The sequence below is a fragment of the Anas acuta genome, chromosome W (genome assembly GCF_963932015.1).
Source record: "Anas acuta chromosome W, bAnaAcu1.1, whole genome shotgun sequence".
Classification (NCBI taxonomy): domain Eukaryota; kingdom Metazoa; phylum Chordata; class Aves; order Anseriformes; family Anatidae; genus Anas; species Anas acuta.
In genome coordinates this window covers 2901361-2925700 of record NC_089016.1, presented here as the reverse complement: position 1 = coordinate 2925700, position 24340 = coordinate 2901361, and the positions used below count along the sequence as shown (strand labels likewise).

General features: G+C 49.7%; 1 protein-coding gene and 1 long non-coding RNA gene across 2 annotated transcripts in view; both read left to right on the top strand.

The window, feature by feature from the left end:
* The window catches only part of LOC137847150 (uncharacterized), a 111897-nt gene that overhangs the window by 42741 nt on the left and 44816 nt on the right, over positions 1 to 24340 (top strand). The gene's annotated exons all lie outside the window — the stretch shown is intronic.
* On the top strand, positions 14674 to 15597 carry LOC137847120 (olfactory receptor 14I1-like). The gene has a single exon (XM_068665400.1). It carries the CDS (start codon positions 14674 to 14676, stop codon positions 15595 to 15597), a length of 924 nt encoding a protein of 307 aa, XP_068521501.1.

Below are 24340 nucleotides of genomic sequence, written 5' to 3'. Positions count from 1 at the left end.
CCAGTTAGTTACACAGGCACCACTGGCATCCAAATGACATCCATAGGCCAGGGGCCTGCTCCCGGCCTATCAACTCCTCAGCTGACCATGACCTCATAGGCACATGTTGCCTAATGGAAGGTGTCCCTGCCTGTAGCAGCAGGTGTGGACTAGATGATCACTAGGTGTCGTGGTTTAACCCGGCCGGCAGCTAAACACCACGCAGCCGTTCGCTCACCCTCCCCCCTCCCTCTCTGGGACGGGGGAGAGAAATGGAAAGTGAAGCCCGTGAGTTGAGATAAAGACAGTTTAATAAGACAGGAAAAATAATAATAACAAAAATAATAATAACAATAATAATAATAATGATACAACAGTGATAATATGAAAGTAATAATAGTATGTACAAACAAGTGATGCACAATGCAATTGCTCACCACTCGCTGACCGATGCCCAGCCTAACCCCGAGCAGTCCGGCCCCCTCCCCCCGGCTAGCCACCCCTATATATTGTTTAGCATGACGTCAGATGGTATGGAATACCCCTTTGGCTAGTTTGGGTCACCTGTCCTGGGTCTGTCCCCTCCCAGCTCTTACTGCACCCCCAGCCTGCCTGTTGGCAGGACAGAGCAAAAGGCTGAGATGTCCTTGGCTTAGTATAAGCACTGCTCTGCAACAATTAAAGCATCGGGGTGTTATCAGCACTCTTCTCATCCTAAGCCAAAACACAGCATTCCACCAGCTACTAGGAAGAAAATTAATTCTGTGCTAACTGAAACCAGGACATCTATCCACCCCTTATTCCATACCATTTATGTCATGCTAAGGTTACACTCTTTTCCATACATTCTAATTAGTCACCTATAGTAATCATGGTAGTGATAACATACAGTATAATATACTAATTAACATGGTACAATTCAGTTCATGGGCTATTCTCACCCAGTATTAAATCTCCTTGATGTACACACCGGACCTCTTCGTTCTTTTGCATCACCCACCAAGTGGATCCAGGTCCCTGAGCGAAAACAATTCCACGAATAGGTTTGCCTTTTCCTGAGGCAGGAGTAGCCCAGACTGTTTTACCCAGCATATTTTTTACATGCACTACAGGAACTTTATCCCCATCTACAGTACGTAACAGGTTGGATTGGGCAGGTCCAGCTCGGTTGGTAGATCCCCTAGTATTGACTAACCAGGTGGCCTTTGCCAAATGCGTATCCCAGTTTTTGAACGTCCCAGCGCCCATTGCTTTCAAGGTAGTCTTTAACAGGCCATTGTATCGTTCAACTTTCCCGGAGGCTGGTGCATGATAGGGGATGTGATACACCCATTCAATACCATGTTCTTTGGCCCAAGTGTCTATAAGGTTGTTTCGGAAGTGAGTCCCATTGTCTGACTCTATTCTTTCTGGGGTGCCATGTCACCATAGGACTTGCTTTTCAAGGCCCAGGATGGTGTTCCGGGCGGTGGCATGAGGCACAGGATATGTTTCCAGCCATCCGGTGGTTGCTTCCACCATTGTAAGTACGTGGCGTTTGCCATTGCGAGTTTGAGGGAGTGTGATGTAATCAATCTGCCAGGCCTCTCCATAGTTATATTTCAGCCACCGTCCTCCATACCAAAGAGGCTTTGACCGTTTGGCTTGCTTGATTGCAGCACATGTTTCACAGTCATGAATAACCTGTGCTATAGCGTCCATGGTCAGGTCCACCCCTCGATCATGAGCCCATCTGTATGTTGCATCTCTACCTTGATGGCCTGAGGTGTCATGGGCCCATCGGGCTATAAATAATTCACCTTTATGCTGCCAATCCAGGTCCACCTGAGCTACTTCAATCTTAGCAGCCTGATCTACCTGCTGGTTGTTTTGATGTTCTTCAGTAGCCCGATTCTTGGGCACATGAGCATCTACGTGGCGTACTTTCACAGCCAGGTTCTCTACACGAGCAGCAATATCTTGCCACAATGCAGCAGCCCAGATGGGTTTGCCCCTACGCTGCCAGTTGTTTTGCTTCCATTGCTGTAACCATCCCCACAGGGCATTTGCTACCATCCATGAATCGGTGTAGAGATAGAGAACTGGCCATTTTTCTCGTTCAGCAATGTCTAAAGCCAGCTGAATGGCTTTCACTTCTGCAAACTGACTTGATTCACCTTCTCCCTCAGCAGCTTCTGCAACTCGTCGCGTAGGACTCCATACAGCAGCCTTCCATCTTCGATGCTTCCCCACAATACGACAGGACCCATCAGTGAACAGGGCATATTTCTTTTCATTCTCTGGTAACTGGTTGTACAGTGGGGCTTCTTCAGCACGACCCACCTCCTCCTCTGATGATATCCCATAGTATTTGCCTTCTGGCCAGTCCATGATCACTTCCAATATTCCTGGGCGACTGGGGTTTCCTATTCGAGCCCGCTGAGTAATCAGTGCAACCCACTTGCTCCATGTAGCATCAGTTGCATGATGCGGGGACTCTTCCCTTGAACATCCAGCCTAGTACTGGCAATCGGGGTGTTAGGAGGAGCTGCGCTTCAGTACCGACCACCTCCGAAGCAGATCGAACTCCTTCATATGCTGCCAATATCTCCTTTTCAGTTGGAGTATAGCGGGCCTCAGATCCTCTGTATCCCCGACTCCAAAACCCCAGAGGCCGACCTCGAGTTTCCCCAGGTTCTTTCTGCCAGAGGCTCCAGGTGGGGCCATTCTCCCCGGCTGCAGTGTAGAGCACATTCTTTACATCTGGTCCTGTTCGAACTGGCCCAAGGGCTACTGCATGGACTATTTCCTGCTTGATTTGTTCAAAGGCTTGTCGCTGTTCAGGGCCCCATTCAAACTCATTCTTCTTACGGGTTACTTGGTAGAGCGGGTTTACAATTAGACTGTAATTTGGGATGTGCATTCTCCAAAACCCCACAACACCTAGGAAAGTCTGTGTTTCTTTTTTGTTAGTTGGTGGAGACATAGCTGTTATTTTGTTGATCACATCCATTGGGATTTGACGACGTCCATCTTGCCATTTTATTCCTAAAAACTGGATCTCTCGTGCAGGTCCTTTGACTTTATTTTGTTTTATGGCAAAACCGGCTTTCAGAAGGATTTGGACTATTTTCTTCCCTTTCTCGAAAACTTCCTCTGCTGTGTCACCCCACACAATAATGTCATCGATGTACTGCAGGTGTTCAGGAGCTTCCCCCTGCTCTAGCGCAGACTGGATCAGCCCATGGCAAATGGTAGGGCTGTGTTTCCACCCCTGGGGCAGCCGATTCCAAGTATATTGGACTCCCCTCCAAGTGAAGGCAAATTGTGGCCTGCACTCTGCTGCTAGAGGGATGGAGAAAAATGCATTAGCGATATCAATTGTGGCGTACCACTTGGCTGCCTTCGACTCAAGTTCGTACTGAAGTTCCAGCATGTCTGGCACTGCAGCACTCAGTGGTGGCGTGACTTCGTTCAGGCCACGATAGTCCACTGTTAGTCTCCACTCGCCATTAGACTTTCACACTGGCCATATGGGACTATTGAAAGGTGAATGGGTCTTGCTGATCACTCCTTGGCTCTCCAATTGACGTATTAGCTTATGGATGGGAATCAGGGAGTCTCGGTTAGTGCGATATTGCCGCCGGTGCAGAGTTGTGGTAGCGATTGGCACTTGCTGTACTTCGACCCTCAGCAACCCCACAACAGAGGGGTCGTCTGAGAGACCAGGCAAGGTAGATAATTGTTTAATGCCCTCTGTCTCTAAGGCAGCTATACCAAAAGCCCACCGGAACCCTTTTGGGTCCTTGCAATATCCTCTTCTAAGATAGTCTATGCCAAGGATACATGGAGCATCCGGGCCAGTCACAATGCGGTGCTTTTCCCACTCATTCCCAGTCAGACTCACTTCAGCCTCCAATATAGTCAACTGCTGAGATCCCCCTGTCACTCCACAAATATAGATGGGCTCTGGTCCTTTATAGCTTGATGGCATTATAGTACATTGTGTGCCGGTGTCTACTAAAGCCTTATACTTCTGTGCGTGTGACGTGCCAGGCCATCGAATCCACACAGTCCAATAAACTCGATTGTCCCTTTCCTCCCCCTGGCTGGAGGCAGGGCCCCCCTAATCCTGGTCAGAATCTTCTTCGTTTCTGCGTTTGAAGGACTGTCTGCTGGAAGTTGGAGCAGCAAACTTTTCAGAGAATCCTTTTTTCCTGATTGTTTTCTTTTGCAACTCACGTACCCGTGCCTCTAGGGTCGCAGTAGATTTTCCATCCCATTTTCTCATGTCCTCTCCATGGTCTCGTAAGTAAAACCACAGGGTGGCACGGGGTGAGTACCCACCATATCGTCTTCCTTGTGTAGATGAGCGCCTACCCCTGATAGCTGAGACACTGCTTTGTACAGGTGCGGAGGAGAATAATCTCTCTTCAAGTTGGTGAAACTTTTCATAAAGTTTCTCCACAATGTTCTCTTTTGGTCGGTGGACACTGGTTGGTTCAGGTGGGGAGGACAATAGATTCTCTTCAAGTTGGTGAACCTTTTCAGAAAGTTTCTCCACAGCTGAGACACAGGCCTGTAAGGAAGAGGAGAGACTTTCTTCATACTGCCGGAGTTGTTTAGCCGCTTCATCCACTGTGGGTTCCTCATCCTCTTTCCAGGCCATTATTGCCAATGAGCTGGCATATGATGATGGTGCACTCCGTACAAACTTCCGCCACATGGGTCGTGTACACCTGACTTCATCTGGGTCTTTGGATGTTTGTCTGAGGTCTGGATCCTCATAAATCACTTCCCGTACGGCTAATTCCCTCAGGTACTGGATTCCCTTCTCCATAGTGGTCCACTTGCCTGGTAGACATAAAAGTTCTTCCTTGAAGGGATACCTTTCCCTCACAGCTGAGAGGAGACACCTCCAGAGGCTGGTGGATTGTGCTCCATCTGCAATTGCTTTGTCAATGCCGGCGTCTCAAGCAAGGGATCCCAGCCGCTTGGCTTCCCTGCCGTCTAATTCCACACAATTGGCTCCAGAGTCCCAGCACCGGAGCAGCCAGGTGACAAGCTGCTCACCTATACAGCGACCAAAATCTTTTCGCACATCTCGTAGCTCGCGCTCGTTTAGACTTTGGGTAGTTACTGTTGATTTTTCGACATCCTCATCTTCCTCCTCCTGAATCCTTGATGGCCCAGCGTCGTCGTCGTCTCCGTCATCTCTATACCTAGATTTGGCAGAAGACTCTCTGCGTTCTAAACGACCTGAATCTCTATACCATTTCTTCACCTTCTCTACAGGGGCAGCTTGCACTGCTACTGCTCGTTTCTCTGACCTTGTTACAGGGTCTGCCACAGAGGTTGGAATACCCTCTGCAGGGTCAACTTGCACTGCTACTGCTCGTTTCTCTGACCCTGTTACAGGGTTTTCCACAGGGGTTGGAATACCCTCTGCAGGATCAACTTGCACTGCTACAGCTCGTTTCTCTGACACAGCCACAGGAGCTGGAGCGGCTGCAGGAACTGGAGTTGGAGCAGTTGCAGGAGCTGGGACTGGAGTAGCGGCAGGAGCTGGGACTGGAGCGGCTGCAGGAGCTGGGACTGGAGCGACTGCAGGAGCTGGGACTGGAGTGGCTGCAGGAGCTGGGACTGGAGCAGCTGCAGGAATCGGAGCTGGAGCGGCTGCAGGAGCTGGGACTGGAGCAGCTGCAGGAGCTGAAGCTGGAGCGGCTGCAGGAGCTGGGGCTGGAGCGGCTGCAGAAGCTGGGACTGGAGCGGCTGCAGGAACCAGAGCTGGAGCGGCTGCAGGAACTGGGACTGGAGCAGCTGCAGGAGCTGTGACTGGAGCAGCTGCAGAGTCCACCGTAGGGGTCACAGTGGCCGTTGGATCTGTCACAGGGCTTGGAGTGGCTGCAGGGTCTGTCACTAAGTTGATAGCAGTATCAATGGCAGCTCGATAGGCATGAGCCAGGCCCCAGCACGTTACAATGATTTGTGTTACTTTGGAACTGCCAGAATCATGACACCTTTTTTTCAAGCGTTCTGCCAGTTTTTGAGGATTTTGCCATTGTTCAGGGGTGAATTTCCAAAGCACTGGGGGTGCCAACTGCTCTAGATGCCTGCCCATATCCACCCATACTCCCTGCCACCCACAACTATACTGCCTCCGGGCAGATCTCCGGATGAGCTTCCTAAGTATTTGTTTAACTTTAAGCAGAATCTGAAGTGCATTCAGGAGGCAGAACAACAAGACTATGGTGGTCTGAGTATCCCAAGGATATTCAATATCTTGGAGAGCTATTGTGACATGCTCAGGGGATAAGAGGGTGGTGAAGGAGGAAGGCAGAGTGATCCAGGAGGATACAGGGGTGGTGAAGGAGAAAGGGAGAGTAATCAAGTAAGAAAAAATATCTTCCCCTTTCCCCTCCACAGATTGACTCCCTAATGGAGAAAAACAATAAGCACAATTGCTAATAGTTCCCAAGATACTGTTTCCAAAGTACAGAGTCCACGATGTTACTGAGTATAAATACCAAGTTAGAGTCATGACCAGATACCTTATCGTCTCATAAGCCATTGCTATAACACTCAGTACCATAATGATCTGAAACCAGGGCCCGGAGAGGATAAACAACACGACAGAGAGCAAATACGGAAAATAATGTACTATAATACTCAATTTGGAAAACAGGCACAGCAGAGTTGAGATTAAAGCAATCAGCATCATGACAAGTGACTATTAAGCAGGTCTAATCCTTACACCAATTTTAGTTAAACACACTCTGGTCAGATCTGCCGTTATCTCAACCTTTCGAGCCCCATGTTGGGCGCCAAAAAGACTGTCGTGGTTTAACCCGGCCGGCAGCTAAACACCACGCAGCCGTTCGCTCACCCTCCCCCCTCCCTCTCTGGGACGGGGGAGAGAAATGGAAAGTGAAGCCCGTGAGTTGAGATAAAGACAGTTTACTAAGACAGGAAAATAATAATAACAAAAATAATAATAACAATAATAATGATACAATGGTGATAATACGAAAGTAATAATAGTATGTACAAACAAGTGATGCACAATGCAATTGCTCACCACTCGCTGACCGATGCCCAGCCTAACCCCGAGCAGTCCGGCCCCCTTCCCCCGGCTAGCCACCCCTATATATTGTTTAGCATGACGTCAGATGGTATGGAATACCCCTTTGGCTAGTTTGGGTCACCTGTCCTAGGTCTGTCCCCTCCCAGCTCTTAGTGCACCCCCAGCCTGCTCGTTGGCAGGACAGAGCAAAAGGCCGAGATGTCCTTGGCTTAGTATAAGCACTGCTCTGCAACAATTAAAGCATTGGGGTGTTATCAGCACTCTCCTCATCCTAAGCCAAAACACAGCATTCCACCAGCTACTAGGAAGAAAATTAATTCTGTTATAACTGAAACCAGGACACTTTGTCAGGTAATCAGTATTCCAGGGAATACCCGTGTCCTCTGTACTAGAGAAGCCAGCAGTGGTAGAGAAGCCTGCATGGGAAGTGGCAGCTATAGAAGAACCCTGTAGGATATTGCATTACCTGCCCTAACACAGACACTTACCATGTTAGAGCTGTGAAGATTTCTCCCACAGTGAGCTCTCAGCACTGCCTTTACACTGCTTTTTTTTTTTTTTTTTACAGTGCCTCCACACTGCCGTTAATATCTCCCTCCCTTCTCTCACTGCCCTTGTCCCCTGCAGGCAGTGCCCCCAGCCCTGCTGTGCTGTGCAGAGGAGCTGCTCCTGGGCAGAGCTGTCTCTCTGCAGCGCTGCCCAATTGCCAGGAGCTCCCCTTGGGCCCCCAAGCCTGGCCCAGCTCAGCAGCACAGCTCCATTCCAAGGCCTCCCTGTCTCTACCCCTTCAGCCTCCCTGGAGGTGTCCCTGGACCTCCAGGGGAACTGACTTTGAAAGTGAAGCAATCCCTGATGTTCCTTCCCTGCACTGGGCAAGGAAACTCATTTCCAGCACTGTCATTATGCATTGTCAGATGAACAATATGGGGAATGACACAGAATCACCTTTCCATGTCCTGGTTTCAGGCAGGTCATCCATGCAAGGACCCGGAGAGATTTTTCTTCCCCCTGGTGAAGAAAGGGCTTCAGCTTAGTCAACCAAGACGTCTCATTCTTTGCAGTCCAGAAGCTAGAAGGGGGTTCAGCTCCCTCCCATGCCTTACACAAGCCCGCAGGATTCCTCTTGCCTGGGCACAAACCAGGCATCTGCATGTAATCTGCTTGCCTCAGCTCCCAGCACATTGAATGGAGACAGAGTCCAGGAGGGAGCCGATTTGCCAGAGGTTGTCAGAGACATATGCAAGTATCTATATGGTCTGATGGATTAATTGTGGGAGCCAGGGAGCATCCGGGAGCATCGTTTTTAAGTGCAGGGAGATTTTCTTGGGCTAACAGAAATGAGAGCAGATGCCTGCATTTAGCACCACTGAATCTTTTTAGTGTCCGTTAGTATTCTCTGAGCAACCTACACTGCTTTCACTTGACGATATGGAGTCATGTAGCACAGGGAGAGCTAACTTTCTGTGTTTACAATATCTCCATTACTGACCATAATGGCAGTGGCCTCATGGACATCTCCACATTGCCTAAGCCAATTCAGGGAAGGTTCTTGATTTTGTTATGGCCAAATACTGGGCCTGTAGCGCTACATCAGATGTCAAGACTCTCACACAAAACTACCTGTGGCTGGAAGGTCCCGCACTGGTCCTGGGAAGGAAAGCCATCCCCATCCAGAGCAAATGCATGGCAGAAAACCAAGGCAGCAATTGCAGAGAGTTTGCTCCCTCCCTCCACTTTTACTCAGCCTCTTGATGTCATTGAACAAGCCAACAGTTTTCACAGAGTGCCTGTCAGCAGCACCTGGTTGTTCCTGGAGATCAGCTTCACCTCTGCCAGAGGCCTTCAGGGGCTGCAGAGACACACCTGGCAGCAAATCTGTTTCCTGCCAGGCCTGCCCAGGACATCCCAGCTCTGATTCTCTCTGTCCTTAGGGACAGCAGGGTTTGCTCTCTCAGTTGGCATCCCATTTCAACTGTACGTTCCCAACTGCTGTCCACTCCAGCATGTCTCTGGCTTCAAACAAAGTCTTTGCACAGTTGGAGTTTTGGAAATTTGTTACCAGGCTTCCCAAAGGAGAAGAAACAGGCTTGACATCAGAGCTGAGCGACATAAGGAAGGAGATAGAGGACTCAGGTGCCAGACCTCAAAGCAGCATTTCTGGGCCTGTTCAGGAGGCTGTTAGTGGAGATCTCATTGTCAGTAGCCCTGAAAGGCAGAAAAGCTCATTGCCATAAAACATTCCTCTGCAAAAGTTGCATGCAGATTTCAAGAAGGTCCACGAGATGAGCTGGGGAGCTAAAGCTTGCTTAGTATTACTTTGGTTGAGGAGTCTTTTCCAGAGCATGTCCTCTTGGATCTCATTGCTTGGAGTATTGATAAGAAGGTGACTGAAAGTGAGGGTAGACCATACCTGACCACCTGCAATATTTCCTAGGATGAAATGACCACATCTCTGTGTGAAAGGAGAGAAGTGGGTCTCATTTACCTGGATTCAACACAATCCCCCACAGTATTCCCTTTTCCAATAATAACATTGTTGGAGGGATAGGCTAATTGAAACTCCATGATGTCCAACAAGGACAAAACCCCATTTCTGCTTCTGAGGTGGACAACTGCCCTACCATGACATAGGCTAGGGGCTGTATAGGTTTATAGAATAGAATTTAAAAGGATCAAAATGAATTGAACCAAATGGAACAGAATAGTTCAGTCTGAAGGGACCTTCAAAGCGTATCCGGTACAAGTGACCAATCTATCACACAGAAGTTCTAGAATTTTCTAGAATTTCTAGGTTGGAAGAGAGCTCAAGATCATCGAGTCCAACCTCTGACCTAACGCTAACAGTCCCCACTAAACCATATCCCTAAGCTCGACATCTAAACGTCTTTTAAAGACTTCCAGGGATGGTGACTCCACCACTTCCCTGGGCAGCCTGTTCCAATGTCTAACAACCCTTTCAGTAAAGAAGTTCTTCCTAACATCCAACCTAAAACTCCCCTGGCACAACTTAAGCCCATTCCCCTTTGACTTGTAACCAGGCATGCGGGAGAATAGACCAACCCCCACCTCGCTACAGCCTCCTTTAAGGTATCTGTAAAGAGCAATAAGGTCGCCCCTGAGCCTCCTCTGCTCCAGGCTAAACAATCCCAGCTCCCTCAGCCGCTCCTCGTAGGACTTGTTCTCCAGACCCCTCACCAGCTTGGTTGCCCTTCTCTGGACATGCTCGAGTACCTCCATGTCCTTCTTGTAGGGAGGGGCTCAAAACTGAACACAGTACTCGAGTGTTCAGCCTCACCAGAGCCGACTGGGGACAATCACTTCCTTAGTCCTGCTGGCCACACCGCTTCTTATACAAGCCAGGATGCTGTTGGCCTTCTTGGCCACCTGAGCACACTGCTGGCTCATATTCAGCCGACTATCAACCATCACTCCCAGGTCCTTCTCTGCCAGGCTGCTTTTCAACCACTCATCTCCTAGCCTGTAGCTCTGCTTGGGGTTGTTGTGCTCCAGGTGCAGGACCCGGCACTTGGCCTTGTTGAACTTCATCCAGTTGACCTCAGCCTATCAGTCCAACCTATCCAGACCCTCCTGCAGAGCCTTCCTACCCTTGAGCAGATCAACAAACGCACCTAACTTGGTGTCATCTGCAAACTTACTGAGGGTGCACTCAATCCCCTCATTGAGATCATTGATAACAATATTGAAGAGAACTGGCCCTAGTACAGAGCCCTGCAGGACTCCACTAGTGACAAGTTTCTGACTGTTGGAAACTAGTGGAGTCCTCCATTCACCATGATTTTTTGGGCCCAGCTATCGAGCCAGTTTCTAACACAGTGAAGCATACACCAGTGCAAGCCAAGAGCAGCCAGTTTCTTCAGGAGAATGCTGTGGGAAATAGTGTCAAAAGACTCACTGAAGTCAAGGTAGACCACATCCACAGCCTTTCCCTCATCCAATAAGCACGTCACTTTGTCACAGAAGGAAATCAGGTTCGTCAAGCAGGATCTGCCTTCCATAAACCCATGCTGACTGGGCCTGATTGACTCGTTACCCTGCAAATGCCATGTGATGACACTCAAGATAATCTGCTCCATGAGCTTCTCCAGCTCCAAGGTCAGACTGACGGGCCTATAGATTCCCAGGTCCACCCTCCGGCCCACTTTTAGATGGGTGTCATGTTTGCTAGCCACCAGTCAACTGGAACCTCCTCTGATAGCCAGGACTGCTGATAAATGATGGAAAATGTCTTGGTCAGCTCTTCCACCAGTTCTCTCAGTACCATCAGGTGGATCCCATCCAGCCCCATCGACTTGTGTACATCTAAGTGCTGTAGCAGGTCACCAATCATTTCCACATGGATTATGATTGCCGCCTTCTGCTCCACATCTCCTTCCACCAGTTCTGGGTACTGGGTATCTAGAGAAAAACTGGACTTGCTGCTAAAGTCTCAGGCAAAGAAGGCATTAAGCAACTCAGCCTTTTCCACATCTCTTGTCACTAAGTTTCCCCCCACATCCAGTAAAAGATGGAGATTCTCCTTAGTCCTCCTTTTTGTGTTTCTGTATTTATATAAAAACATTTTCTGTTATCTTTAACAGCAGTAGCGAGAGTGAGCTCCAGATGAGCTTTGGCCTTTCTAATTTTGTCTCTGCACAGCCTTATGACATCCTGAAAGCCCTCCTGAAAGGCCTGCCCTCCTTTTAAATGTCCTTAACCCTCTTTTTCTTCCTAAGTTCAAGCCTCAACTCTCTGTTCAGCCAAGCCAGTCTTCTTCCACTCCAGCTCATCTTTGGGCATGTGGAGATAGACTGCTCCTGAGCCTTTAAGAATTCCTTCTTCAAGAGTGCCCAGCTTTCCTGGACTCCTCTGCCTTTCAGAACTGTCTCCCAAGGGACTCTGCCAACCAGTGTCCTGAAGAGCTCAAGGTCTGCCCTCTGGAAGTCCAAGACCGTGGTTTTACTGATCCCTCTCCTGACTTCACCAAGAATGGAGAACTGTAATGTTTCGTGGTCACTCTGCCCAAGACAGCTCTCAGCTACCACATCTCCCACCAATCCCTCTCTGTTTGTGAAGAGAAGGTCTAACGGGGCACCTCCCCTGGTAGGCTCACTAACCAACTGCGTCAGGAAGCTGTGTTCCACACTCTCCAGAAACTTCCTGGACTTCTTCCTCTGAGCTGTATTGCATTTCCAGGATATATCTGTGAAGTTGAAGTCCCCCATGAGAACAAGTGCTGATGATTTTGCCACTTTTGCCAGCTGCCTGTAGAATTCCTCATCCGTCATGGTTTGACAGTCTATGAAACATCCGCACCAGGATGCCTGCCTCGTTGGCCTTCCTGCTGACCCTATTCCACAGGGACTCAACATTATCATTCTCAGCCTCGAGTTTCACAACATCAAAACACGTTCTAATATAGAGAGCCACGCCACCACTCCTGTGCTGCCTGTCCCTTCTGAAGACCCTACAGTCAGACATTGCAGTACTCCAGTCATGGGAGTGGTCCCACCATGTTTCAGTGATGGCAACCAAGTCATAGCTTGCCTTTTGTTTCTTTGCTATTGAACAATGGCTAGAGCTGTATTATAATGGACATGCATCAATAAAATCTCTGCTTATGGCCCAGAGGAATTTGGCACTTGAAACATCACTCAAATGTCACCCTGGCACCTCCAATGTCACCCGGTGTCTGCATCTGAACAGCTCCCTTCTGCTCTCTGTCGCCATTCAATATGCTGGGAGCTCAGACAGGCAGCTGACATGCAGCTGCCTAGTTTGTGCCCACCTGAACCAGGTCAAGAGGAATCCCAACTCGTGTGGGTTGTGTGTGGAATGGGAGAGGAAGCTGAGCCCCCTTGTAGCCTCTGGACAGCAAATAAAGAAGTAGATGCCTTGTTTTACTCAGCTGAAACACTTCCCTCAGCAGGGGGAAGGCAGGTCCCTCCCTGTCCTTGCCTGGGTGTTCTGCCTAAAACGAGGACATGGAAAAGTGATTCTTGGACCTCATAGTTTTTCTGTATGAAGAATAACAGTGCTGGAAAAGTTTCCTTCCGAAGCAGCAGGAGGGAATATGAGTGATTACTTCTCTGTTTCAAAGTTGATTCCCCTGGAGGCCCGGGTACTTGTCAAGAGCTCCCTGTGCTGATGAGCTGGGCCGGGCTCCTGGGCCCAAGGGGAGCTCCTGGCAAGCGGGTAGCACTGCAGAAAGACAGCTCTGCCCAGGAGCAGCTCCTCTGCACAGCACAGCAGCAGGGCTGGGGGCACTGCCTGCAGGAGACAAGGGCAGTGAGAGAAGGGAGGGGGATGTTAAAGGCAGTGTGGAGGGGGGATGCTGAGAGCTCACTGTGGGAGAAATCTTCACAGCCCTGAACAGGGTAAGTCTCTGTCTGCAGGGCAATGCAGATGCAAGTATCCTAGGGGTCTCTTCTACAGTTGTCAGTTCCATGGCTGGTAGTCCTGAGGGATCTGTGGCTCTAAACTACAGTAATATAGGTTTCCTGGCTTATATACTGGCTTCTCCAGTGCAGAGGATGGGGCTGTTTCCTGGATCAATGATTTCCTGCCTAAGCTGTCAGAGGGGCAGGACATGAGGTTTCCTTCTCACAGGGCTGGTGGCAGGCTGTGAAGCCAGGTTGCAGGCAGGGTACCCAGGGCTGTGGTGCCGAGCAGGGTCCATGCTGTGCCCCAGGGCAGTGTGCTGGGCCAGGGCCTCTGCTGCCTGCCAGGCTCAGCACTCAGCCTGCAGAGGAGCTGCCCAGGGAGCTGTGGGCTGAAGCTGTGGCTGGTAGGAGCAGGGCAGGGTCCTGCTGGTGTCCAGAGGCTGCTGCCTTGTTCAGACTGCTCACAGATCCACAGCACCCCAGGGGCAACCTTAGGCGAGAACAATAAGAAAGACCAGAACATGCACTAACGGAAGGGAAGGAAATCTCTGGTGTTTCTCATTTCTTTTACCTGCCCTGAAGGAGAGTCATGGGGCATGATAACGGAGTTGTCAGGCTGTGTCCTTCACTGAGGCTTTCAGAGCATGACACTGAAAGAGAACTGTAGGTCGATGAAGAGCCCCAGAATTTTCTGGGGCTCTTTCAGAATTCACTGGAACAGGCTGCCCAGGGAGGTGGTGGAGTCGCCATCCCTGGAAGTCTTTAAAAGACGTTTAGATGTAGAGCTTAGGGATATGGTTTAGTGGGGACTGTTAGTGTTAGGTTAGAGGTTGGACTCGATGATCTTGAGGTCTCTTCCAACCTAGAAATTCTGTGATTCTGTGAATTTCTCTTCACACCCCTCTCCTTACAGAGAACACCAACACCACCTTTAGTGTTCCTCATGGGATTGCTGGATGTCCTGCATGGAACCTGAAAATAGGGGTGCCTCTGGCCACTGGATACCACAGATTCATCCCAGTGCTCTTCACCGGATCTAGTAGGGCAATAGTGACTTCTACTGAGCCCACAGAAGATCTTCCTGGACATTGAGTCACCTCAGAGAGAATAAAACAGAGCTCATAAGGAAGACACAGTATATCTTGTTGAGGAGGAATCTCTGAAACACAGTAGCAGTTTTGCTCAGACAAGTCTCGCTACTGTGACTCTATTTCTCCTCCATGGAAAGGAATCCATGACCGGAGGCAGCAAATGTCCAACAGCAGCTTCCCCACTGAGTTCCTCCTCCTGCCATTCGCAGACACACGCGAGATGCAGCTCCTGCACTTCGGGCTTTTCCTGGGCATCTACCTTGCTGCCCTCCTGGGCAACGGCCTCATCCTCACTGCCATAGCCTGCGACCACCGCCTCCACACCCCCATGTACATCTTCCTCCTCAACCTCTCCCTCCTTGACCTGGGCACTATTACCACCACTGTTCCCAAAGCCATGGCCAACTCCCTATGGAATACCACGACCATTTCCTATGCAGGCTGTGCTACCCAGGTCTTTTTCTTTGTTGTCTTTGTCACAGCAGAATTTTACCTACTCACGATCATGGCCTATGACCGCTACATCGCCATCTGCAAACCCCTGCGCTATGGGACAATAATGACCAGCAGAACTTGTGTCAACATGGCAGCAGCTGCCTGGGGCTGTACTTTTCTCTATGCTGTGCTGCACACTGCCAATACATTTTCCCTTCCCCTCTGCCAAGGCAATGCCCTGGACCAGTTCTTCTGTGAAATTCCCCAGATCCTCAAGCTCTCCTGCTCAGTTGCCTACCTCAGAGAAGTTGGGCTTCTTGTGATTAGTGTCTGTTTATTATTTGGTTGTTTTGGTTTCCTTGTGCTGTCCTATGTGCAGATCTTCAGAGTTGTGCTGAGGATCCCCTCCCATCAAGGACGGCACAAAGCCTTTTCCACATGCCTCCCTCACCTGGCTGTGGTCTCTCTGTTCATAAGCACTGCCACATTTGCCTACCTGAAACCCCCCTCCGTGTCCTCCTCCTCCCTGAATCTTTTGCTGGCAGTTCTGTACTCGGTGGTGCCTCCAGCAGTGAACCCCCTCATCTACAGCATGAGGAACCAGGAGCTGAAGGATGCAGTGTGGAAAGTGATGACTGGAGGTTTTTGAGAAGCAAATAACTGCATGTCCATTGCATATCACTCATAATGTAACACATTAAAGGCCCAGGAAGATCTTTTTTTTTTTGTTTTGTTTTGTTTTGTTTGTTTTTGTTTTGTTTTGTTTTGTTTTGTTTTGCTTTATTTATGTAGTGATATATTTTAACAAAATAAAAAAATCCTTTTACTTCCCCTTCCAGTTCACTTCTGAATGTCTCATGTGACTCTGAGACTTAGTATAAAAGAGGTGTATTTAATGGGCAATTAAATATTTAATGTCTATTTAAATAAAAAGATGGTTCCTGCAATGTCGTGCTTGCCTGAGATGCTTCCTCAGAGAAAAGTGGTGGCACTTGGCTGTGTGCAGAGGTTGAGGGGAAAAGAGTCCTGGCACAGCAGCACTGCCAGGGAGCCCCAGGGCTTGGTCTGTCCAAATCAGCTCTCCATTTCACCTCCCACACTCTCCTATGGAGCTCTTGTGTTGCTGTAAGGACTGATTGCTCTTGTCGCTTGCTCACTGTGCTGCTGTGGGGCAGTCCTGTGTCCACTGGCAGGGACTGGCCAGGGGCTCTTCTCTAACACAGCTGGCTCCATACCAGCATCTCCAGTATAAAAGGGGATCTGCTCAGGGCAGTGCCTGAAAGCCCAGCTTTTCTCACAAAGATGCTGTCATGGATATTTCAAAGGAACGGACTTGAAAGAGGTTCCTGGCTTTGCTTGTTTCTCTGTGGACTCAGGCAGATAAGATAGGAGTCCCAGGATCATATTTTAGGCAGGGAGGGATGATTCCATTCCTGTCTGTTGGTGAAGTCTGTTGACTTCACCAGTCTGTATCCACAGCAAGAAAGGCTGTCTTCCTGGGAGAGTCAGGGAGGACCAGCAGAGCAGGGGCTGGGTTTGGACCTTGTTCTCTGGACACCCTGGCAGATGCTGCCTCAGGCCAATGGTCCAAGAGCAGCCCCTTGCAACCACTGTTCCCAGCGCTGGGCTCTCGCCCCCGCTCACACAGATGGTTTCTTCCTTTGGATATGGACACTAAATGACTACATCAGGAGTCCATGTTTCCCTTGTCCATATGAGACTGCATCCGGTGTGGGTGTGGTGAGATGAACCTGAATGAGCCCAAGTGCCATAAGCTTTTCCCTAAGGGAGCTAGCCATGAATTCCAGTGGGACAGAGAGAGTCTAAAGTTCACTTCCCATTGGAGGTACGGTCCCCTAGAATACCATCTGAATAAAGCAATCCTAGTCATCATAACTGTCGCATCAACTCCTTCTCTGCAGAATTTGCCTAAAATATATGTTTTCCCAAAGTATATATAAAGTTCTTGAATCACTTTTCCACACATGGGTGGGCATTTCCTTTAGGATGCCATGGAGTTGCTAAAGGCTGCATGAGGAAATGTGAGTCTGGACATGCAGAAGACCTTCTGAAGCATGAGCTGGTTGGAAGACAAAGTACCCGAGGGACTGTGAAGGGCATGCACCTGGTGCTCTTGGGTGGGCTGGAAAGAGGCTTCCTGAGCACAACAGCTCCTTGTAGCCCTGTGGATGCTGGCTGTGAGGTTACTTCTGTCCCAGCCCCTGGCTGGCCAACAGCAGGGAGGCAGAGCCTCTGAGGTCACAAAGGCTTTCAGGAAGCTACCCCCAACAGGGTGACACATTTGGGGAGGCCAGGGGAAAGCTGGGTGAATAAAGGTGGGAAATTTGGGAGAGAGAAGAGGGACTTGGCTAACAGAAAAGAAAGATCTGGAAGAGGTGAGAGGGGTTCAGGCAAGGCTGTGCTGCTGCAACACTTACTAGGAAAACATCCATGTCAAGCCCTGGCAATATTTCTAAGCAGTAACTGTAAGCCTTACCGCTACATCTAAATGCTATCCCTCTCTCTGCAAGGAATCCACTACTCTTACTCCTAACCCCAAATCTCACCTGGCGTGGGTTAGCCAAGTCCCAAATCCCATAAGGCCTTACCGTACACTCTTAGCTCAATTCTTACCCTATTCCTCAGCCTTTAATCCCTAGCATTGAATTCCAGCCTTAACATGATTCCTCAACAGAGCCCTGAAGAAAAGCCCAACAAATAACATCGTCTTCACACTAGACACAGACTAGAAGCCAACGCAGTAAACACAGGCCTCCCTCTAATACTCTGCCCAACCACTAACCCTGGAAGGCAAAATCTAATCCCTAAACCCTAACCTGAACACCTAAGCCCCAAATCCTGCATTCCCGTGGTCTAGTCACCTAACTGAAGCAGTTTGGCCTCATGAAGCTGAGCAGGGCATGAAAGGTCCTACAGCAATCCCTTGGTCTTGGAGGAGGCAGGTGAGGTGACATGGATGTGGTCAGGTCACAGGACTCAAAGAGGAGATGGGTGGGGATGTTCTGCTGAGGTCAGCTGTGTCTCAGGGTCTCAGGAGGCAGCAGGAGGCCCATGACTGTGCAGGTGTGTGTTGGGGCACATTCTCAAAGCTTGTTTGACTATTACTTGAACTCCACAGGCTGGAAATACTGCATTGAGCACTTTGGGGATCTTTCCAGCTCAGAGTAGGGTAAGCACATGCCCTGAGCCAAGCTGGAATACCTCTGAGGAGTCCCCTTGGTCCTAGAATCACCAGCGTGTGTGTCACCCAATGTGTCCTGTCAGGAAATGCATGGGTGTGCAGAGCTGGGCCATGATAGTGTCGTCCCTGTTGCTCTGGGATGTGTGTGTGTTTTGGGTTTGGTGAAAATACCTGGGCCGGTTTCTAACCTCCCACCTAAGCACAAGTGTGGAATAGCTCACCCCCTGCCAAAACCCTCCTTGTTTTATCTCATCCATGGAAGACAGAGACAAAAAAAATAAAAAGCTCTGAGCAGTTCTGTCAGGGTTTTCATCTGCTAGCAGCCCCAAAGCAGCAGAAGCAGTGCCTTGCCATTGTCAGCTCATGGGTCTGCTGCTGCTTGTGTGGGCTCTGTTTTTACTTTGCAGGTGGGAGGTTGTGCTGGGCCTACATGGAAAGGCTTTTATAGCGGAGGGGTTGCAAGGGTGGTCTCTGTAAGGTGTCCGTAAGTTGCCCCTTGTTAGGGAAGTGCCAGTTCCAGATGGATCCAAAATAGACATGCTGCTGGCCAATGCTCAGCCAATGAGTGATGCTGGTTGCACTTCTGTGAGAGCATTTTCAAGGAAGGGGAAAAAATGACATGAAGGAATAGCTGGGAGAGAAGAGTGAGAAAATGTGAGAGAAACAACCCCGCAGACACCAAGGTCAGTAAAGAAAGAGGGTGAGGTGGTGCTCCAGGTGCTGGAGAAGAAGCTCCCCTGTGGTGCACCATGTTGGAGCAGATCTCCAAGCTGCAGCTGATGGAAAACCCCATGTGGGAGCAGGTGGATGTGGCCTGAAGGAAGATGCAGCCCTTGGAGAGGCCCCTCAGGAGAAGACTCCACATCGGAACTGTGGAGAGTTCTAGGCAGCCTCTGGGGATGGGACCTTTCTTCTGAAGACAAACTTAGGTCAACTCTTTGACAGATACTGCACTTGCAAGAACAGGACTCAGGATGGCATAGCCCTTCAGGAAGGAGCTACCTTTAGGATTCCCTCAAAGCGTGGAACTCCTGGCTGTGTCACAGCTTGAGTCACTGCACTGTGAATGCTGACCTAGGTCCCACCATTACAGATCCAACCTCATGCTTTCCCTGCAGCCATTCCTCCCAGTCTTCCTGGTGCTGAAGACTCAAGCACACAGAGATAAAAGGGAGTGCAAGAATGCCACTGTTGTGCAAACTCAAAGACAATGATACATGCTAGCAAGTATATGGAACATGAGATGAGCACCAGCTCATCACAAGTACCAGATTCATGCTTAGTTGGTTTGAAAAGACTGAGCACAGGGCATTAGAAAAAAACAAAACAAAACAAGACAAAACAAACAAACAAACAACAACAAAAAAATATAACAGAAGGAGTTACATCTTTGCAATGTGGACTCAGCAGCAGCAATCCTGCAGAATGACAATCCATCTGGCCACTGATGGCTTGGACAAGTGTACAGTTTGCTGCTTGAAGAACTGTCTCAAGGCCATGCTCAAAGATTCTGCATGAAGAGAGATCAATCCAGTTGGGGGATAGTATCAGTGGCATTCCCCATGCCTCTGTACTGGATCCAGTTTGTTTACTATTTTGATGGATGATCTGAATGAGAAGAACAAGCGCACCCTCAGTACATTTGCAGATGATAACAAGTTAGCTGGCACAGTTGATCTTCTGGAGAATAGGAAAGCTTTGCAGAGGGATCTGGAAAGGCTAGATTGATGGACTGAGTCCAATCACATGACATTCAACAATGGTTAGTGTTGGGTCCTCCCCTTGAGTCATAACAACCCCATGCAGCAGCATAGGCTTGGGGAAGAACGACTGGAAAGCTGTCCAGCAGAAAAGCACCTGGGAGTGCTGGTTTACAGCCAGCTGAACATGAGCCAGTGGTGTAACCAGGCGGCCAAGAAGGCCAATGGCGTCCTGGCTTGCATCAGAACCAGGGTGGCCAACAGGACCAGGGAAGTGTCTGTTCCCTTTGTACGTGGCACAGAATTATAGAATGTTGGAAGGGACCTTAGCAATCATGTAGTTCCACCACAGCCCCACACACAACCCCATCATAGGCAGGGACATGTTCCAATAGCTCATATGTGCTTACGAGGTCACTGTCAGCTGAAGATCTGATAGGCCATGAGCAGGCCCATGGCAGGTGAATGTTCTGTGGTAACAGTGGTGCCTGCATAGCTGACAGGCCAAGAGCAAGGATGGCCTGTGCTAGACGCTATGAGGACCCTGGTGCCTGAGAAGCTTGCGGGCCAGGAATAAGCACATGGCTAGTGTGGGTCTTTGGGAGCTTATGATGTCATGTCAGATATGGCACCCCATGCTTGATTTCTCCTGAAATCCACCAGAAACCCCAGGCACCTGCCTACTGGTGCATCACACTACTTCATAGGGGAGTAGAAACCAGACAAGTGTCTATGTGGTGCTCAGGTCAGTGGTGCCTGTGGAGCTGACAGACCAGCAGCAGGCCCACAGCTCTCGTAAGAGTTTGTGAGGTCACTGGTGCTTGAGAAGATGACAGGCAGGAAGGAGGCCCATGCCTGAGGAACGTACTTGTGATGCCACTCTTGGCTGAGTAGCCGACAGGGCAGGAGCAGGTGCATGGCCAGATAAGTTCTTGGGAGGTCACTGGAGCCTGACTACTTCCATGGTGAGTATGCATCAGCTGCACGGACATCAGAGAATCACAGAGTCATAGAATGGTTTGGGTTGTAAGAACCCTAGTGACCATCTAGTCCACACCCGCTGCTACAGGCAGGGACACCTTCCTTTAGGCTACATGTGCTTATGAGGTCATGGTCAGCTGAGGAGTTAATAGGCCAGGAGCAGTCCCCTGGCCTGTGGATGTCATTTGGATGCCAGTGGTGCCTGTGTAACTAACTGGCTGAGAGCAAACATGGCCTGTGCTAGATGCTGGGAGGACCCTGGTGCCTGAGAAGCCAGGAGGCCAGGAATAAGCACATGGCTTGTGTGGGTCTCTGGGGAGGTCACTGGTGATCAATTAGCTGATAGGTCAGGGCAAGGCCCACGGATTGTAAAGGTACCTGTGAGGTCACTGGTGCCTGAGGAGGTGGCAGGGCTGGAACAGGCCAAGAACTTGTGTAAGTGTTTGTGAGGTCATTGCTGTCTGAATATGGGCCAGGAGCAGGCCCTTGGCAGGTGAAGATGCTGTGGCATCACCTGGAGCTGTGTTGGGCAGAATCGTGAAATAGCCCGAGTTGGACAGAATCAAGGATCAGTGAGTCCAACTCCAGCCACCAGAAAATAAAATAAATTATATATGTATCTAAAAAACTATAAAAACTGTAAATATATATTAAAAATATTAAAATATATAATGTATATATTTATAAAAAATAAACCTTTTACATATGTATAATACATGTAAAATTAATGTAATGAAAAATTAAAAAAAATAATAAAATAAAATAAAATAAAATAAAATAAAATAAAATAAAATAAAATAAAATAAAATAAAATAAAATAAAATATATAATATAATTAATATAATATATTATACTGTATAATATAACATACTACTGTATAATATACTGGAATACTTTATGTAATATAAATACATATCAAATAAAAATATAATATAATCTATAATATAATATCGGTAATTTTATATTACATAATATGAACTATATAATAAGACATTCAATAAATAATAATAATATTTAATCTAATAAAATATATAAAAATATAATATAATAATGTATAAGTAATATATATATTGTATATATTCATAAAAAAGTGTGTTCTATTAAAAATATAAAATGTATATATATATGTGTGTATTTATATATATATATATATATATAATAAACTATATGTCTAAGAGCATTGTCCAACACTTCTTGGACTCTGCCAGGCTTGGAACTGTGAGGAAGCTGGGAGGCACCGCAGGGCCATGCCTGGGCACGGGGCCAGGAGGAAACCACCGTCTTCCTGCCCGGGCGCCATGTCACGTGGGCTGCGGTTGGTGCACCTGCAGTGGCAGGCAGGCTCCAGCTCCCGACCCGCCGCAGGGAATAACGGCCCCTGGGTGACACGCTGAGAGCCACGGAGACTCCTGAGGCTCTGGGCTGCAGCTCTGCTGCCAGGGCAGGCCCTGGACCAGCTCTGGCTGCTGCCGGGACCCCACAGGAGGCTCCCTGGGGAGGGACGGGACAGCCAGCACCCCCATTATGGGGCTCTGGCCCTGCCCAAGGGCCTTTCCCAGCTGTTGCTGCCAGCACAGCAGGGGCTGTAGCAGGGGCAGGGGCTGGTCCCTTCCCAGCCTGACACAGCCCTGCTGCAGGACAGGTCCTCTGGATCCCATGGCACAAGGATGGCCGGACAATCGCACCTTGGGCTCTTGGATGCTACAGCTTAGGAGATGTTCCGTGCTCCCACAGCAGGCTGCAAGGGGTGTCAGAGCCATCTGCCCCCACACCCAGCCCTACCCCACGATGATCTCCCACCGCAGTGACGTGAGACCCGCAGCGGAGCCGTCCCTCATATATGGTCATGAAGAGCGCTGGAGAAGTTCATTGGAGAGCTGGGCTGCGTCGGAGGGGAGATAAGTGCCGATAACGTCTAAAAAGGTGCCTGCTGCTTCGATTGGCTCCTCCTGCAGCTGGGACAGCATCTGCACAGATATATTGCCCTCCCATCATCTCCATTTCACTTTGGGTCCCCAGGAGCTCCAGCAGCAGGGCCGTGCTGTCAGGGCAGGAGCCTCAGGATGGGGACAAAGGGACTCCTGACCCCTTGGGTGCTGTGTCTGTTCCTCTGGGTGCAGCCATGCAGAGGTAAGTGCCAGCTTCTCTGTTCCACAGCCTTGGGACAGTGGGCAGCAGTGGGGCCATTGGGATCTCTCTGGGAGTGAGGTTGCTTTGCAGGTACCACTGAAATGAGGGGTAGAATATTCTGAGGCCCTCAGCCTGTTCCTGTCTGGATGGGAGAGTGTAATCCATTTCCACAGCTCCCATGTTTTTGGCAGCCCATGTCCAGTTGCATTTCTAGACACCTTGTCCTCAGGTACCCTTTTGGGACCCCTTGTTCCCCAGCACCAAACCTCTGGAGCTGGAGGAGGCCCAGGTGCTGACAGCCAATGCCTGGGGTGTCCTGGAGATGTTGCGTGCTGCTCCCTGGCCCTGGGTTCTGGGTAGACCCTGATCCTAGGAGGGGAGGTTGTACCCCCAGACAAAAGGTGACTGGGGCTTCTGCACCAAAGGTGGCAGAGAGGTATCCTTCCTGGGAGGCCTGGCCAAGGTTAGAGGCTGGGCTGACAGCAGGAATGAGGAGAGGACTCAGGCTGGGGGAGAACCTTGAGACTGACTCGGTGCCCCCTGTACAGACAGGGAGCCCTAGGTGTTTTGGTGCATTTTGGAGGAGCCTGGGGCAGGTGGGACAGGGGAAAGTATTGGTCAAGGAACATGGGGTTGTTCAAGGGGTGCTGGACTGGGGAGGAACAGGAGCCTTGTGCAGGGCTGGGGGAGGTATGCAAGTGGGCATGGGCAGGGGCAGGGAGCCACTGGGGTGGGAGAAGGTGCTGGGGGCTGTGGGGCAGCAGATGGCTGAGGAGGACTGGAGCTGGGCACTCCCAGCCCAGCGCAGCGCATGGGGACATCCCACTGCCCCAGGGACAGCCCATGGGAGCAGGGCTCCCACCCTGGGGCCTGTGACTGTGCCTGATCCAAGGACAATCTGAGATGCTCACTGTGGGGATCAAAGCTCTCCTGACCGTTCCCCTGTTGATGTTTGAAGGGGCTGCGGAGGTGAGGCTGGCGGATGGCGGCAGTCGCTGTGCTGGAAGAGTGGAGGTGAAACAACAGGGCCAGTGGGGGACCGTGTGTGGTGTTTGGTGGGACGAGAAAGATGCTGCAGTGGTTTGCAAGCACCTGGGCTGTGGGGGTGCTCTTGGAGCTCCTCAGTATGGACACTTTGGGCCAGGATCTGGGCCCATTTGGATGGTTGGTGTTGATTGTCGTGGCACCGAGTCTGCCCTGTCTGACTGCAGTCACATAGGACGCGGTGAATCCTACTGTTCTCACGATTCGGATGCTGGAGTGATATGTTCAGGTAATCGCTCAGCCCATTCCCCATGTTTTGGGGATGGGAAAGGGGAAAAGGGTAACACCTCTTAGGTCAGGGCACTGATAAGCTTGGTCTGTCACTGTTGTTATCC